Source organism: Muscardinus avellanarius (genome assembly GCF_963383645.1).
Source record: "Muscardinus avellanarius genome assembly, chromosome: 5".
Classification (NCBI taxonomy): domain Eukaryota; kingdom Metazoa; phylum Chordata; class Mammalia; order Rodentia; family Gliridae; genus Muscardinus; species Muscardinus avellanarius.
This window is the reverse complement of record NC_137790.1, coordinates 86,082,796-86,097,410: the sequence shown is the minus strand read 5'-3', so window position 1 is coordinate 86,097,410 and position 14,615 is coordinate 86,082,796. Positions and strand designations below refer to the sequence as shown.

Here is a 14,615-nt window from a genome sequence, read left to right as displayed (position 1 = left end):
TGACAGCAAACTTGTTATCTTGTCTTAGCCTTCCAAGTACTAGAATTATAAGCATGTGCCACCATGTCTGGCTTGTGTCTAACCTTTTATCATGTGACTAGCCTTTACATTTCTCTATCCCTGCCTCAGCCCAAGACTACAACATTGGAGCCATGTTGATGGCTAATACTCAGAGCTTCCCTCCTGTACTACTTTGGGAATTGGAACTCAAGTTTCCAGACTGAGTGAATATCTTAGAATCTCCATTCAAATAGTATTTAGGCATATCTCTAATTTCATTTTTTAATTTATTGATGCATTATAGTCATACATCTTAATGGAGTACAAGAGGGTAGAGGAATACAAGCACACATCACTCATTTAGCCCTTCCCAAGTTCCCACCCCATTCCTTCCCCCCTCCCTCCTTCTCATGTTTGGCTTAGTGATTGACTTTGATATGTTTGTGAATGTACATCATGTACATTAGGGAATTGGGTATCTGCCTTTCCTCTGAGCCAGAATCTTCAAATATTATTGGAAAGTGTGGCATATTGTGGCAATTATAGAATTATCCCTAGACCCTACCTCGGCAGGTCCTGTTGTCTGTGTGGAGGATGTAGCCAAAGCGACAGGAGCAGTAGTATCCACCGATGTAGTTGTGGCAGTAATGGTCACAAGACAGCTCCTCATCCTCCCTCTCCTTGCACTCGTCCACATCTGCAGGACAGATGGGGCCTCTCAGTCAATCAATGTGAACACGATGATGAAAATGACAGCCAATACTTACAGAGCACTTAGTGTGGACTGCTCACTGTGTTGAGAGGGTCATGCATTCCCTCCTCTTATCTTACAAGAAGCCAGAAGTAGCCATTATCCTCATTTTACAGATAGGAAACTGGAACTTGGACAAACTAGGCAACTTACCCAAGATTGCAGAGCCAGCTACTCCTTTGATAGAGGGCTAATATCTAGAATGCACAAAGAACTCAAGAAACTCACCACCAAAAAAAAATAATAACCCATTCAAAATATGGGCAAGCAAACTTAATAGGCACGCCAAAGAAAAAATTCAAATGGCTAATAAATATATGAGAAAAATGGTAAACATCATTAGCAATTAGAGAGATACGAATAAAAACTTCCCTGAGATTTCACCTAACCCCAAGTAGAATGGCAATCATTAAAAACACAAACAATAAATGCTGGTGAGAATATGGAGAAGAAACTGTGATACATTGTTGTTAGGATTGCAAATTAGTGCAAACATTTTGGAAAGCAGTGTGGAGGATTCTCAGAAGAATGGGAATGAAACTATCATATACCTAGCATACTTGTAGGTATCTACCCAAAATAATTAAAACCAGACTACCATAGTAATTCTTGCATATCTATGTTTATAGCTGTATAATTTATAATTGCCAAACAATGGAATCAGCCAAGATGACCATCAATAGATTAATAAATTACAAAATTATGGGATATAAACACAATGAGATTCTATCAGACATAAAAAAGCACAAAATTATGTCATTTTCAGGGAAATGGATGAAACTGGAGATATTATGCAAATGAGATTAGTCAGTCACAAAATGAGGAAGGTCAGATGTTTGGAGGAGGGACAAGGCTGCAGACAAGAGTTCTCTCTCTTCTTTAAAGGTTATATCCCTCATATGTAGAAGCTAGGAAGAAACTGGGACACACAGGAGGGGGGGACTCCAGATAAAGGAGGAGAAAACGTAGTGAAGTGAAGGTGAGTACCTAACTGAGGCAGATGGGAGGGGAGAGGAGTACTTGAAGAGGGAAACACTTCAATGAACATGATGATGTGCCTACACAGACTTATCAGTCCAATCACTGTGTTGTACATGGGAAAGTGAGGAGGGAGAGGGATGATGTGGGAACTGGGGAGGGCTCATCAAGTACTGTGTACATGTATGCCTCCATCACCCTGAGCTTCATCAAGATGTATGATTACCATGTATCAGTTTTTTTTTTTAAAAAAAAAGGACTTGAAGAGAAGATTCATAAAAACTCTCTCTCTCTCTCTCTCTCTCTCTCTCTCTCTCTCTCTCTCTCTCTCTTCTTTTTCTTTTCTTTTTTTTTTTTTCTGCAGTACTGGTGATGGAACCCAGGGGCATTCTACCTCTGAGCTACATCCCTAGCCTTATTTTTTATTCTTTATTTTGAAACAAGGTCTCACTGAGTTGCAAAGGGCTTCACAAAGTAGTAGCTGAGGCTGTCTGCAAACCGTGATCCTCTTGTCTTAGTCTACCAAATGCTGGGATTACAAGTGTGTGCCACCATGCCCAGCAGAAACTCTCTTTAAGAGAATTAAAAAATGGATTAGAACCCAGTTGTCCCTTAGTGGGAGAATGGATAAAAATAATTAGTATATTCATATAATGGAACATTATTCTTCTAAAAAAAGTAACTTATCAATGCAATCAACAAGAGAAAGAAATCTCAAAGACGTAATGCTGAGTAAAGGATCCTTGCTCCCAACATATGTTTTATGTGTGTTAATATGAAGCTTTAAAACACAAAATACTAATTTATGACAAAAAAAAATCAGAACAGTTGTTTCCTCTAAGGGAATTGGGAGCAGGGATTAACTGGGCAGAAGCATGAAGGAACTTTCTGGACTGATGCTCATGTCTAATGTCTTGTTAGGAGTTTTGTTACACACAAGTGTAAAATTTTCAAAATTCAACAAATATGTACTTAAAGTTTGTACATTTGCTCATATCCAAATTCTACACTAAAAGAAAAAAGCTGTGAATGGATATTGAACTCTAGCAAAATTATGCATACATATACATATATATACAAACTCCAATTTTATATATATGTAAACTCCAATATATCCATGTATATTGGAGTATTGAGGAATAATAAATATATACAGGAGTATTTAGCAATAATAAATATATGTCTATATATATATATGTATTGGAGTATTTAGGAAGAAGTGTACAGATATCTGCAATTACTTTGAAATGTATCAAAATATATGAATTGATAGATCAATAGATGGGTAGATGTGGGATGGAGTGAATGTAGTAAGACATTATCAGTAGAATCCGTGTGAGCATTCAGGTATTTGCTGTCAAGGAAAGAGTGCAAGGCAGTTTCTTGCTGGCGAGAAAGGGAAGACTGAGAATGGGACACCTAGTCCCCAACTTACCCACAGCCATGTAATGGGCATCAAAGCCAGTGAATCGCTCCTCGTTGGAGAAATCTGACCGGAAAGAGACGGACATGAAGGAGCCAGGGGAGAGAACCACTTCCTGGCCAGGAGTCTGCTCTGTATCTGTGGTCTCCCTGCCACAGAAGGTTGCCAGCACCTGGTCTTCAGTTTCTACCTTTAAGGCCAAAGCAAAAGAGGGCAAGATGAGTGGCTTCACATTTCAGCTTTTCTCTTGATCTCCAGGAAGAAGGAGGAAAAAGCTACCCACAAGCAGACCAGGTGGCCTGGGAAACTCAAGGAAAGGAAGTAGGGAATTCTTGGTTTTGAGGGAAGACACACTACAGGTTAAGTCAATGTGGCCATCTTAACAGTTTCATTCATTTTGTTTAATTCTGAAATATACCAAGTGATGTGTGCATGTTTGTTTGTTATCATTTTGAATCTCACTATGATGTGTAATTACATTGGACAATGAAAGTATTTTTTTAAGGTAGCTTGAGATTTGACATTCCTGCTGCCAACCAAGTGGCTATTTTATTGAAAATAGGTCAGTCAGTGCTAAAATTTAAAAAGGGATGTAACCTCACAGATTCGATATGCCTTAGAAACTTACCACATTTCCCCAAAACTTTATACACATGATACAAGTCTTTCACTGAGCATCTGATGTGTGCCTGCCACCAAGCAAAGCATGAGTTGGGGATGATGAGGGCTGAGGAGGATGCAGTGCTGTGCACAGGACATCAGTGTTCAGATGGAGGGAAACAGACATGAACAGCTATGGCACAGCGCAGTAAGTGCTTCCATAGGATCACTTGGAAGGAGGGGAAGGATTTCCACCAGAGCGTAAGCTACAGATTAGGACTGCTCTTTATAGATGCGCCCCTGATGCATGAAATAGACCCTGGCACATAGAAGCTATCCAATAAATATTTGTTAACAAGAACTAAAAGTGCAACCCATTCTTAGAATTATAAAAAGCCAGGGTGTCTGTGAAGATTGCAGGAGGCGATGTACTTGGAAGGATATGTGGAAAGTGCATTATGGTTGACCTTGAATGCCTTTAATTCTGTGAGTAAGCGGAAGACATTAAAAGCTTTTGGGCAGGAAGTCATGTAATCAGAACTATAGTTAATAGGTAGTCTTAAAACTTCAGAAACTGCTTATTGGGATCATCTGGAAAGTGTGTGTGTGTGTGTGTGTGTGTGTGTGTGTGTAAGTCAAGATGCAAAAATTTGCCTACTTGTTGAAAGAATTTCTTACTTTGGAAGAGTCAGAGACTGTGAGTAAAGCAGAGATCCTATACTGGTTGCCTAAAGCTGATTTTAAGTGTCCAGTTTGGAGAGCACAGTATGGCAGCTGGCTGTTACATTTATTTCACTAAAAATACTTCAACTGCCAACCACTCAACAATCTTACACTTAACTCTATTTAAAGTATTTTAAAATTTATTTTAAATATTATTATTATTATTATTATTATTATTATTTTGTATTTGTGTTCGTAACATCTGGTTGGATGGCTTAGCCAAGACACATGAGAAAAATGTCACCAAGAATGATTTCTGCTGCCTCTCAAAGTCATTAAAGGATCATTCTCAAAGGCTGTCTATCTCTAGTAGCTTCTAATAAATTCATGTTTTCCTTCATTAGCTTAGTATGCCAGAAGTATCTTGACATTTGACACTTCTGTTTTGAAACTAATGGTTTATTTATTTAAAATAAGAAGGTCTTTTAAAGAAAAATAATTTGCCCTGGCAACAAAACACAAGGACAATTAATCACTGAGACTGGGAAATGAAGTGTAAACAGAAAGTGAGATCATGGTTTTGCTATTTGTTCTGTGCAGATACCAGTGAACTCATACCAGCTTTCTGACTGGAGAATGTGCTTTTCTTCACATAGCTGCGATGTCATCTCCTTGAGCATCCCATCTTTATTTTACTTTGGTTGAGTTTTCCAGATAGCTAAAGGTTTACCTAACTGTATTTTTTTTTTTAATTTCCTTTAAGTGCAATTCTTCTCTTTAAGAAGTGCTTTAAACCAGATTTAGTGATCATGCCTGTGGTCCCAGTACTTGGGAGGCTGAGAGAGGAGGATGGCAAGTTTGTGGCTACCTTCAGCAACTTAGTGAGAGCCTGTTTTAAAAAAGGAGGAGGGGCCGGGTCTCGGAGTATAGCTCAGGGGTAGAAGGACCTAGGATTTAATCCTCAGTACCAAAAAAGTTTGTATTTGCTTTATATAAATCCCTATTTTCTTAAACAAAACAACAAAACATGCTAATCTTTTGTTGGTGACCCATGGACATCATTATAAATTTCAACCGTCATAATACTGTGTTAAAGTGAAACTATTAGGGACATTGAGTTGTATGATGTTGTTTGCCCTGCATGAAATATTGCCAGACTATACATGTACATTTGCAATTCTTAGGTCTCCTTCATGTAGTATACTGTTTTCTGTTGCTTAATCCGTCTAGTAGCTGCACTTTTCTGTCTATTTTTAATATGTTTGAATTAGGTACTATTTAGACTGTTCTTGTTAAAACTTAATAAAAAGAAGATTAACTATATTGAGAGTGAGGGCTTAGAAAAGGCACTTTTTAATGCATAACTACATGAGCAAATGTTTTGTCTTGATGCCTTTTGATTTGAGGTAATGTAAGTTATATGGACCTGGCATTTGGAGGTTCTGCATCCTATTAATATTTTTACTATAAATTACTATATAACCACTCCCTCTATTGCTCTCGGTTACCCACCTGTAAAAAGGAGTTTGAACTTGCCGAGCTCTAGGTTCTCTTTCACATTTGACATACTAGCACTCTAGCAAATCATTATTGTCACATATTAAATAAACCAAGCCAGCATGGTGGTACACAACTACAATCTCAATAGTTGGGAGGCTGAGACAGGAAGATCACAGATTCATGACCAGCCTCAGTAACTTAGCAAGACCCTCAGCAAATTAGTGAGAACTGGATTTAAAAAAAAGAAAAGAAAATATAGCTGGGGTGTAGCTCAGAAATAGAAAATCCTTAAATTCAATTATCAGAATCACACATGACATGGACAAAAATAAACCTAGTAGAAGATGGTGAGCAGGAATTTTTACACACAGATTGCTGCTGCCTGCTGATGAACTTGATGGAGTTGAGTTTGTCTATGATTTCCATCCATGTAAATCAATGCCAATGAATTACCAATTCCAGCTATAGCAACTTCCTTCCAATAACTTGGGATCCCCATGTTTCCTTGGTTCTGTAATACCTAGAACATGGATACTTTCAAATGAATGGACCAGAAGCCCTTTGAACTAAAGAGAGACCTACTAAGAGTCTGTGATAAATATTCTTCCTCCCCATAACTTATGGGTTGAAGGACTTTTCATTATGACAGAGAGATAGTCATCACCTTCAAGGGCACAATATTCCAGAGAATAAGGAAGGATGTTCACCTGAGAGCCATGGAAAAACTGAGTCATATACACTTTTAGAAAAGAAAAAGAGGACATTAGCCTAGGACCCTAGGAATTAAGCCTCCAGCCTAGAGTAGAGTCATGGAATATCAATGCTAGGAGGGACCTATAAGTGTTATTTCAATCTTCTTTCTTGAGGAAACTCAAGTCTAGAAACGGAAGCAACTTGCACAAGGATAAAGAGATAACACCAGTGTTTTCTGATATCAGTTTTACTTTTGGAACTATTCTGACACTGGCAAGTAGAACTACTGACACAGAGTACATGATAAAAGACACAGACCCTTGGCCAAACAGTTTTCCTGGCTTACGGGCCTCTTGAAACCTTATCTTGGGTGTATGGGTTATTTCCCAGAGAGGATGTGGCTCAGTGACAGCTCCAGCTATAACCTAAACAGAGAGGTCACCAGCCCTGGTTCATATTTGCATCTTCCTGCTGTGGAGTCTAAAGTTCTACAAAGATCTTTTGCTTCTGAGTATATGTGAAAGATGGAGCCCAGGCTTCTGTTGGAACTGTCCCATCTTTGGGATTAGCATACCAACGTGGTGAAGGAAATTTACCAAGCAAAGATGTGAAATTTATAACAGGGACCCATGTGGCTGAGGATTACAAACTATGTTTTTCTACTTCTTATTGTGGGCAATATTGGCCTTGTAGACTATTGTTATTTAGGACACCAATATGTGGCTGCATGTAGTTAATTTGTTTTCTTTTAATTCTATTTGACAAATGTGCCAAGTTCTGTCTGAACTATACCATTGAGGAGGCCAAAACTCTTATTTTGTGGCATGAGCTAAGTAAGTATGTCCCCTGCCTCTGGGAATGTGACTTGTAGTAAGAGAATAAGATAATTACTCAAATGTTTATGTTACAGTTATTATCAGATAATGGTAACTAAAAGGAAAGATGGGCAGCCTCAGGAGTTGAAAGACAAGAAAAATTATACTCAGCAGAAAGGAATAAAAAGAATAAAAATATACTTAGAGGCTGGGAATGTAGCACATATAAGTCCCTGGGTTTGATTCCTGGAAATACCAAAACATTCCTAAAAAACCAAGACAAACAAGTAAAAAACAAGAAAGGAGGAAAGACAGAAAGAGAGAGTGAGAGAAAGGAAAGAAACTATTCATATACATTTAGGAAGAAGAGAAAGTCCTTCTACCTGAGTGAGGTTTAGGCAGGCGAGTGGGGTTTAGGCAGCTAAGTGGGGTTTAGGAAGGTAAAAAGAGTAGAAAGAGTACGTAGAGGGTTAGAGTGGTGGGGAGAGCAGCAAGGCAGAGGACATGGTGAAAGCTTGGGGGACCACTGTGGCTGGCTTTTCAAGGGGATTGGACCAACTTCTTGCTGCCCTTTTTCAGATTGACCTGAGAGAACTGTGTTTAAAAAGAGACTCTGGTTCTCCTCCTAAGATCTGCTTCCCAACAACCTACTCTTAACAGAACCTGTCTCTGACAGCAAATGTTTGGGGGAGTAGGGGAGTAGAGCTGGTTGAGATTCTGAGTTCAATCAGGAAAGCAGAATTTCTATGAGTATTAGCAGATTATGGATACTTACAGATATTAGAATTTATTTAGCTATAGGAAGTGCTGAGAAAGTAAAATTTGGGGATGGCAAGTTAGAGGACCAAAGAAAAGGTCACCAACCAGTTCTTGAGTTCGACATGACTAGAAATGTTGGAATCTGCAAAGAAATCCGATAAATCAAGTTCATTATGGGCCAGAGTGGCCCATGCAAATGGCACATGCAAAGCTCATGAAAAGAGGTCTCTGAAAGCTTTTGGCTCAAAGAAGTTCCCACCTTTGGCAAACATCAGCTCATAAGCATGGGCCACTCTTGGTCATCAGAGCCAGTAGTTTGAAAGAAGAGCTAGAGGAATGTGAAGACAAGTTAAAACCCACTGGGCACTTTTAGATCTGTCCAAACAGCCTTCCCAGGGTAATGACTATTGTCTTCCAGACATGCACAAATTCCCCTATGGGTCAGCTCTAACCTTATACTATATTGGGAAGGAGATTATAGGAATGTAATTCCTATGTTAATTAAATTGTTAATAAGCTGGGACTGGTGGCACAGGCCTGTAATCCCAGTACTTGGGAAGATCACAGATTCAAGGACAGCCTCAGCAAGTAGTGAGGTTCTCATCAACCTAACTAGACCCTGTTTCTAAATTAAAAAAAAAAAAAACTAGGTCTGGGGGTGTAGCTTGTAAGTGAATGTACCTGAGTCCAATCCCCAGTACCACAAAAATAAAAAAATAAATTGTTAATAAAGCAATTCAGCAGTCTATCTGAATTTCTGTCTCAATTAAGTCTGAAATGTTCTTCAAGACCCCAGAGTAGATTCAGAAGGGTTCTAAGGTACAAGCCAAGCCATGCAGCATCTGAATTGGGAGCATCTAAAGTAGTTCTGGCTAGGGAACCAGGATGTAGCCATTATGGACCTGGATTCTGCATTCCTAAGACCCATTCCCCACTGTACCATTCATCAATCACTGGATTCCTGCTCACTTTGCTCTATTCACTTAAATTATCTTCACTTCAGTTTCCTCATCTCTAAAATGAGAAGAATATATTGAGCTGCTTTCTCTGCACATTCCCTGGAGGATTAGATTGGTAGACGGCATTATAGTTGTGAACGGGTCTTCAGTGTGCAAGCAGAACTGAGGGGATACACCCAGGGCTGGCTGGGTTATAAAGTAGTCTTTCCACCAGAAAACTAGTTTAAAAAGCAAAAGTAGATTCAGGATAAATGTGTTAAAGGTGCAGCTGTAAGCAACCAGATCTAAGATTTATGGCAGTAACTAGTCAAATCAAAAGGCATCCAAAATTCTTAAGAGCCATAACATACATGCCTTTAAAAGTAGAGAAGGCTACTTTGAATAGAATGCTGGGTATGAGTATGTTGTTTTTTGTTTGTTTTGTCTAAAGGACTGGACTATATTCTTATACACAAGAAACCCAAAAGAGATTCTAAGAGAGATATGCCAGCTTGTATTAGAAATGACTGAGACAATTCAAAATGAGGAGAAAGAACTCTGAGATTAATATTTCTATGTATGGGAAGTAGACTAGAAGGCACACTTGGCTGTAAACATGAGCCATTTCTTATGAGAAGGGAAGATTGTCTCAGAATATGAAGCTAAGAGCCAAAGGCAGAGCCAAGGCCAAAGTCAGGAGCCACAGAGAGCAATGGACTGAGGAATTACTCCCAAGGGGAAAAACTGGGTTATAATTTCTAGTTTCTGGAGCAGACAACCTATAACTGGCTGAATTTAGAATTGCTATGGAACAGTAATTGTTAAATGACTTGCATTTCTCCCATTTTTCAATGGGAGCTCTATTGTAGTTATGTTATTCTTGAAAACATAGAAAAGAAGATATTAGGTATATGGAGGACAAATAACTTTCCTTTTGGGTTCAGAAATCTTTGGACCAAGAGGAGCTATACTTAAGAAGGTACACTTGTTGGTGTCTTCTCTTCTACCAAACCTGATCTAGATCATGAGCTGTTGGAGGTCAAACCTGAGCTGCCAATCCAATGAAACTTTAAGGGGAGAGGGAAAAAATTATGTTTGGCATATATTAGAGACATGGAATTTTTTGTCCAGAGGGTATGGTACACTGTTAGCAAAAATACCCACAATAATACCTTCCATTCCTATACAGTGACACTTTTACAATGTGACTTTGCTGCTCATGGATTGACCTGGTAGCTTGCTTTGACAAACCGTGTATGATGTGTTTGAAGTGGTATGTCACTTTTAAACTTAGGATTCAAGGAGCCTTGTACTTATTGACAAAGATTCTTTGTTTGTCTAAACTTTAGTCAAGTGTCTGAACTGTCTCCTAGTCTCATCCATGTACTTTCTTGTAAAATTGAGTATTAACAAATAATCTTGCTAAATCAGTTTAGCAAGAACCATCCCTAACCCTGATAATATCACCCTAGATATCCAGTTGGGTTCCTCATTTTCCACCATCCTCCAGTTGATGTCTGATCACCTTGGCCTGTGTCTTCAGCGAGAACCTTATTAGGTCAAGTTGACTCAAAATCCTCCTTAACTCAAGCCAGGCATGGTGGTGCATGATTGTAATGCCAGTACTTGGGAGGCTGAGACAGGAGGACTGCAGGTTCATGGCTAGCCTCAGCTACTTAGTGGGCCCTCCTCAACTTAGTGAGACCCTGTTTCAAAATAAAAAACTAAAGAATAGGGCTGGAGGTGTAGCTTGGAGGTAGAGTTCCCCTGGGTTTAATCCCTAGTACTGAAAAAATATTCTCCTTAACTCTGATATTTCCTTTTAGTAATTTTTTATGCACTGCCTTCCTGACTTTTGGCTATAAAATTCCAGTTGACCATACTATTTTCAAAACTGAGTATAATCTCTCTTCCCCACTGCAAAATTCCCCTGCTGTGTTCCTCTATCAGGAGTCCTGAATAAAGTTTGCCTCACTATTCTTTCACAAGAGTCATGAAATCTTTAACATTCTTTCACATGTGGGATACTACCGCAAAGCTACCATGTGAAGCCCAGGGAGGCCTACTGAAGAAGCAAAGGTCACAAAGGGAAAAGATGAGCTGTCTGATTGAGATAACTTAGACCAACCAGCTGGCGTTTACCACCAACTACCAGATGGGCGACTGAGTCCATCTTTAACCTTCAAGCTTCAGTCAAATTCAGAACAGGTGTATCTATATAAATGATCCTCAGAAAATCCAGCAAAAGGACCATCCCACTGAAACTGGGCCAAATTGCTGACCAAAGAATTATGAGCATATGAAATGGATGTCGTTTTGGCTACTAAGGATTGGAGTGGTTTATTATGCAGTGATATATAACTTTTATAGGAGGAGAGTAAGGAAATGGTTTGGACAATGAGTGAGACTGACATTTGTGGGTGGAAATATGCAATATCATAGTCTAGTGGGCTTTTGAAAATCTAATGGGTACCTATGAAGTCACCCAATCTTTAGACCTTTTTACTACATGCTTACAAAAATGTCGTACCTTTTCACTGTCAGCTGCAAAAATAGAAATTACTATCTTCCAAGATAGAACAAGACATTTTGGATTATACTTGATTTAGAAAGTTATCTCTTGGTCTCATGCCTGGGAATGCAATCCAGGAGAAAATGTTCCAAATATTGAAAATATTTTAATAAACAAAGATATTTATAGTAATCAATCACAATAATAGTAGAAACCTAGAAACAATATAAATATCTAATTCTAGAGGCATAGTTATATTAGCAAGGACTTAGTCATTTATTAGGCAGTCATTAACTATGGCATTAAGGAAGAATTGACAGTAATCTGGAAATAGAGAATGATTCTTGGTATGTAAAAAAGCAAGAAAAAATGTATATATGGTATAATTATACCTATATTTTATGAAATAATGCATTAAAATAAAAATGGAAGGAATTAATACAAACTGTTAACAATCAATGGACTGTGGAACTACAGATAATTTAATTTTTTCTTTGTTTTCAATATTTGAAGAGAAACTTAGGCCTGAAGATTCTTTCCTCTATATTTCACTTGGTGATAAAAAATCAGTCAGTTCTGGTCAATAAACCAAGGGTACACATAGGAGAGGCAAATAACCTAGCCTAGAGGTTCAGGGTCCCTCATCTCTTGTCACCACTAGAGCTTCCTTTTCTCATAGGGCATGGCATGGGAAATCATCACTCTCTATCTCCTTTCCTTTCATTTTTCTAGCACTTTGGTCTCAACATAGTTGAAAAAGAAGTGAAAATCTTTGCTTTATAAGTAATAAGATAAGCATAAGATTCTGGTCAAATAAGACTCAGAGTAACTAAAATTCACATGTGGCAGTGCAGAGCCAGGAGGGTCTCGTGGTAGGGGGCAGTTTTTATGATTGTGAAATTCAAGATAGAGTGAATGTATGGGTAGAAGTAGATGGATTATGTATTCATTATCTTTTTGTCTCTGTGACAAAATATCTGAGAAAAACAAAGAAGGAAAGTTGATTTTGGCTTATGGTTTTATTTCATGGTCAAATGACTTCATTGCTTGGGGCCTGAGGTAAGGCAAAACATCATGGTAGAAGGAAGAAGCAGAGAAAAGCTACTCCTCTCATTGCAGCTGAGAGGGGGGGGAGAGGGAGAGGGAGAGGGAGAGGGAGAGGGAGAGGGAGAGGGAGAGGGAGAGGGAGAGAGAGAGAGAGAGAGAGAGAGAGAGAGAGAGAGGTGTCAAGGAGAAAATAAACCCTCTAGGGCACACCCTCAGTGACCTGCTTCTTTCTAACAAGGTCCACTGCCTACAATTTCCACCACCTCCCAATCATGTCATCAAATATGAATATTTCAACAAGTCCAGTAATGAGCTCAGAGCCTTCATGACTCAATCACTTTCTCAAATACCTATCTCTGGACATTGCTGCATTGAGAACTACACTTCAACACATGACTCTTTGGAGGACACTTTATATCTAAACCATTACTAATTAGGAAAGACAGAAGAGTCTGGAAGACAGAAGAGTCCTGGAAGTCATGCTAATTTTGGAAGAATAAAGAGGTAGGATTGGGGACAGGATAAATATGGGATATTTAAGAAAGTTTGCAATAAGTACACCTCTGCCTTTTTTTGTTTTGTTTTGTTCCTCAAGACAGTGAGTGAAATTGTCAGTTGCTTTCAATTTTTCAAGTTTTCTGTTTCTTAGGATGGAACCCACTACTGACACTGAATTATATAGAACCTCATTTTAACAAGGGTTGCTCATGGTCTTCATTGACCATGGGCTGAAAACATTACTTAACACCCTGAGTTATAATTATGTCCCCCAAAATATATGTGCAGGTCTTAATCCCTATCTCTGAGTGTAACCTCAAAATAAAATTGCCCTTTGCAAACATCAAGCTATGATGATATGCTGAGTTAGAGTAGACTCTATTCCAATGACTGGTGTCGTTATAAAAAGATAGAAATGTGGACACAGAGATGCACAGAAAGGATGAAAGTTCTTCAGAGACAGATGCAGAGATTGGAGCTTTGATGCTATGAGCCAAGGAGCACCAAGGATTGCCTACAACCAGCAGGAAGTCAGAAGACACAAAGGATTCTCCCCTAGCACCTTCAGAAAAGCCATGGCCCTGTCAACCCTTTGATTTCAGAGCGCTATCCTCCAGAACTGCATGAGAATAAATTCCTCTTGTTTTAAGACATTTGAATTGTTGTTGTTATGGAAGCCTTAAGAAACTAATATACTCTGTACATAGGTTTTCTCTTATGTAAAATAATGAAAATAATGGAATTTATGTCACAGAACTATTGTGCATATGACATGAGTTAATATATGTAAAACACTAAGAATATATCATATTGAGGAAAACAGGACTGTTACAACACAGCCATAGAGAGGATACCATCCTATGCCCCTAGCAAGGCAGTCCTGGACAGTAGCTTCATGTGTCTGAAGAAGCATTCAGAGACTCAAAATCTTTCTGGAAACTCTTATTTTTTAGATTTTACTCTCAACTGAAGCCATCAAAAGCTCAGTCCGGTCTCCCCATCTGACAGGTGGCTCTTTAGGTCAAAATGGCTCTTTGGACTCAGCAGAGCTTCCCAGGGATCCTGAGTATGAGTGATATGAAAAGGTTAATAAACTGATGTATCAAAGGAGATCAAAATAATGTAAGGGATCTTTAAAGTCCACCAAAGGATAGGTCCAAGTTTAGGAATCTCTCTCTTAACTTCCCGTGCTTCCAAACATTTTTCTAACTGTGAATTCAGTTGAAGCCCTTGGCCTGGGATTCCTGGTTACACATGTATATTTGGTACTCCTGGGCTCACCTTCAATGCAAACCATCCAGGGGCTCTGGAGACTGAGCCAATGGTTAATGACCCAGTATTGCTATTCTCCTAGGTGGTCTCAAACTTTATTTAAAGAGCATGAGTACAGGCAAATTCAGGCACCAGACACGAATCTGGGCCTAGAAAAAAAATATTA

The 14,615-nt window shown here is 38.8% G+C and overlaps 1 protein-coding gene across 1 annotated transcript in view; it reads right to left on the bottom strand.

The window, feature by feature from the left end:
- Nucleotides 1-14,615, bottom strand: part of MASP1 (MBL associated serine protease 1) — a gene marked incomplete at both ends in the record, with an annotated part of 64,741 nt that overhangs the window by 36,471 nt on the left and 13,655 nt on the right. The window contains 2 exons of the mRNA XM_080696553.1: nucleotides 566-697; nucleotides 3,165-3,342. Coding sequence (XP_080552679.1) covers nucleotides 566-697; nucleotides 3,165-3,342 — 310 coding nt within the window. The remainder of the gene's footprint in view (nucleotides 1-565; nucleotides 698-3,164; nucleotides 3,343-14,615) is intronic.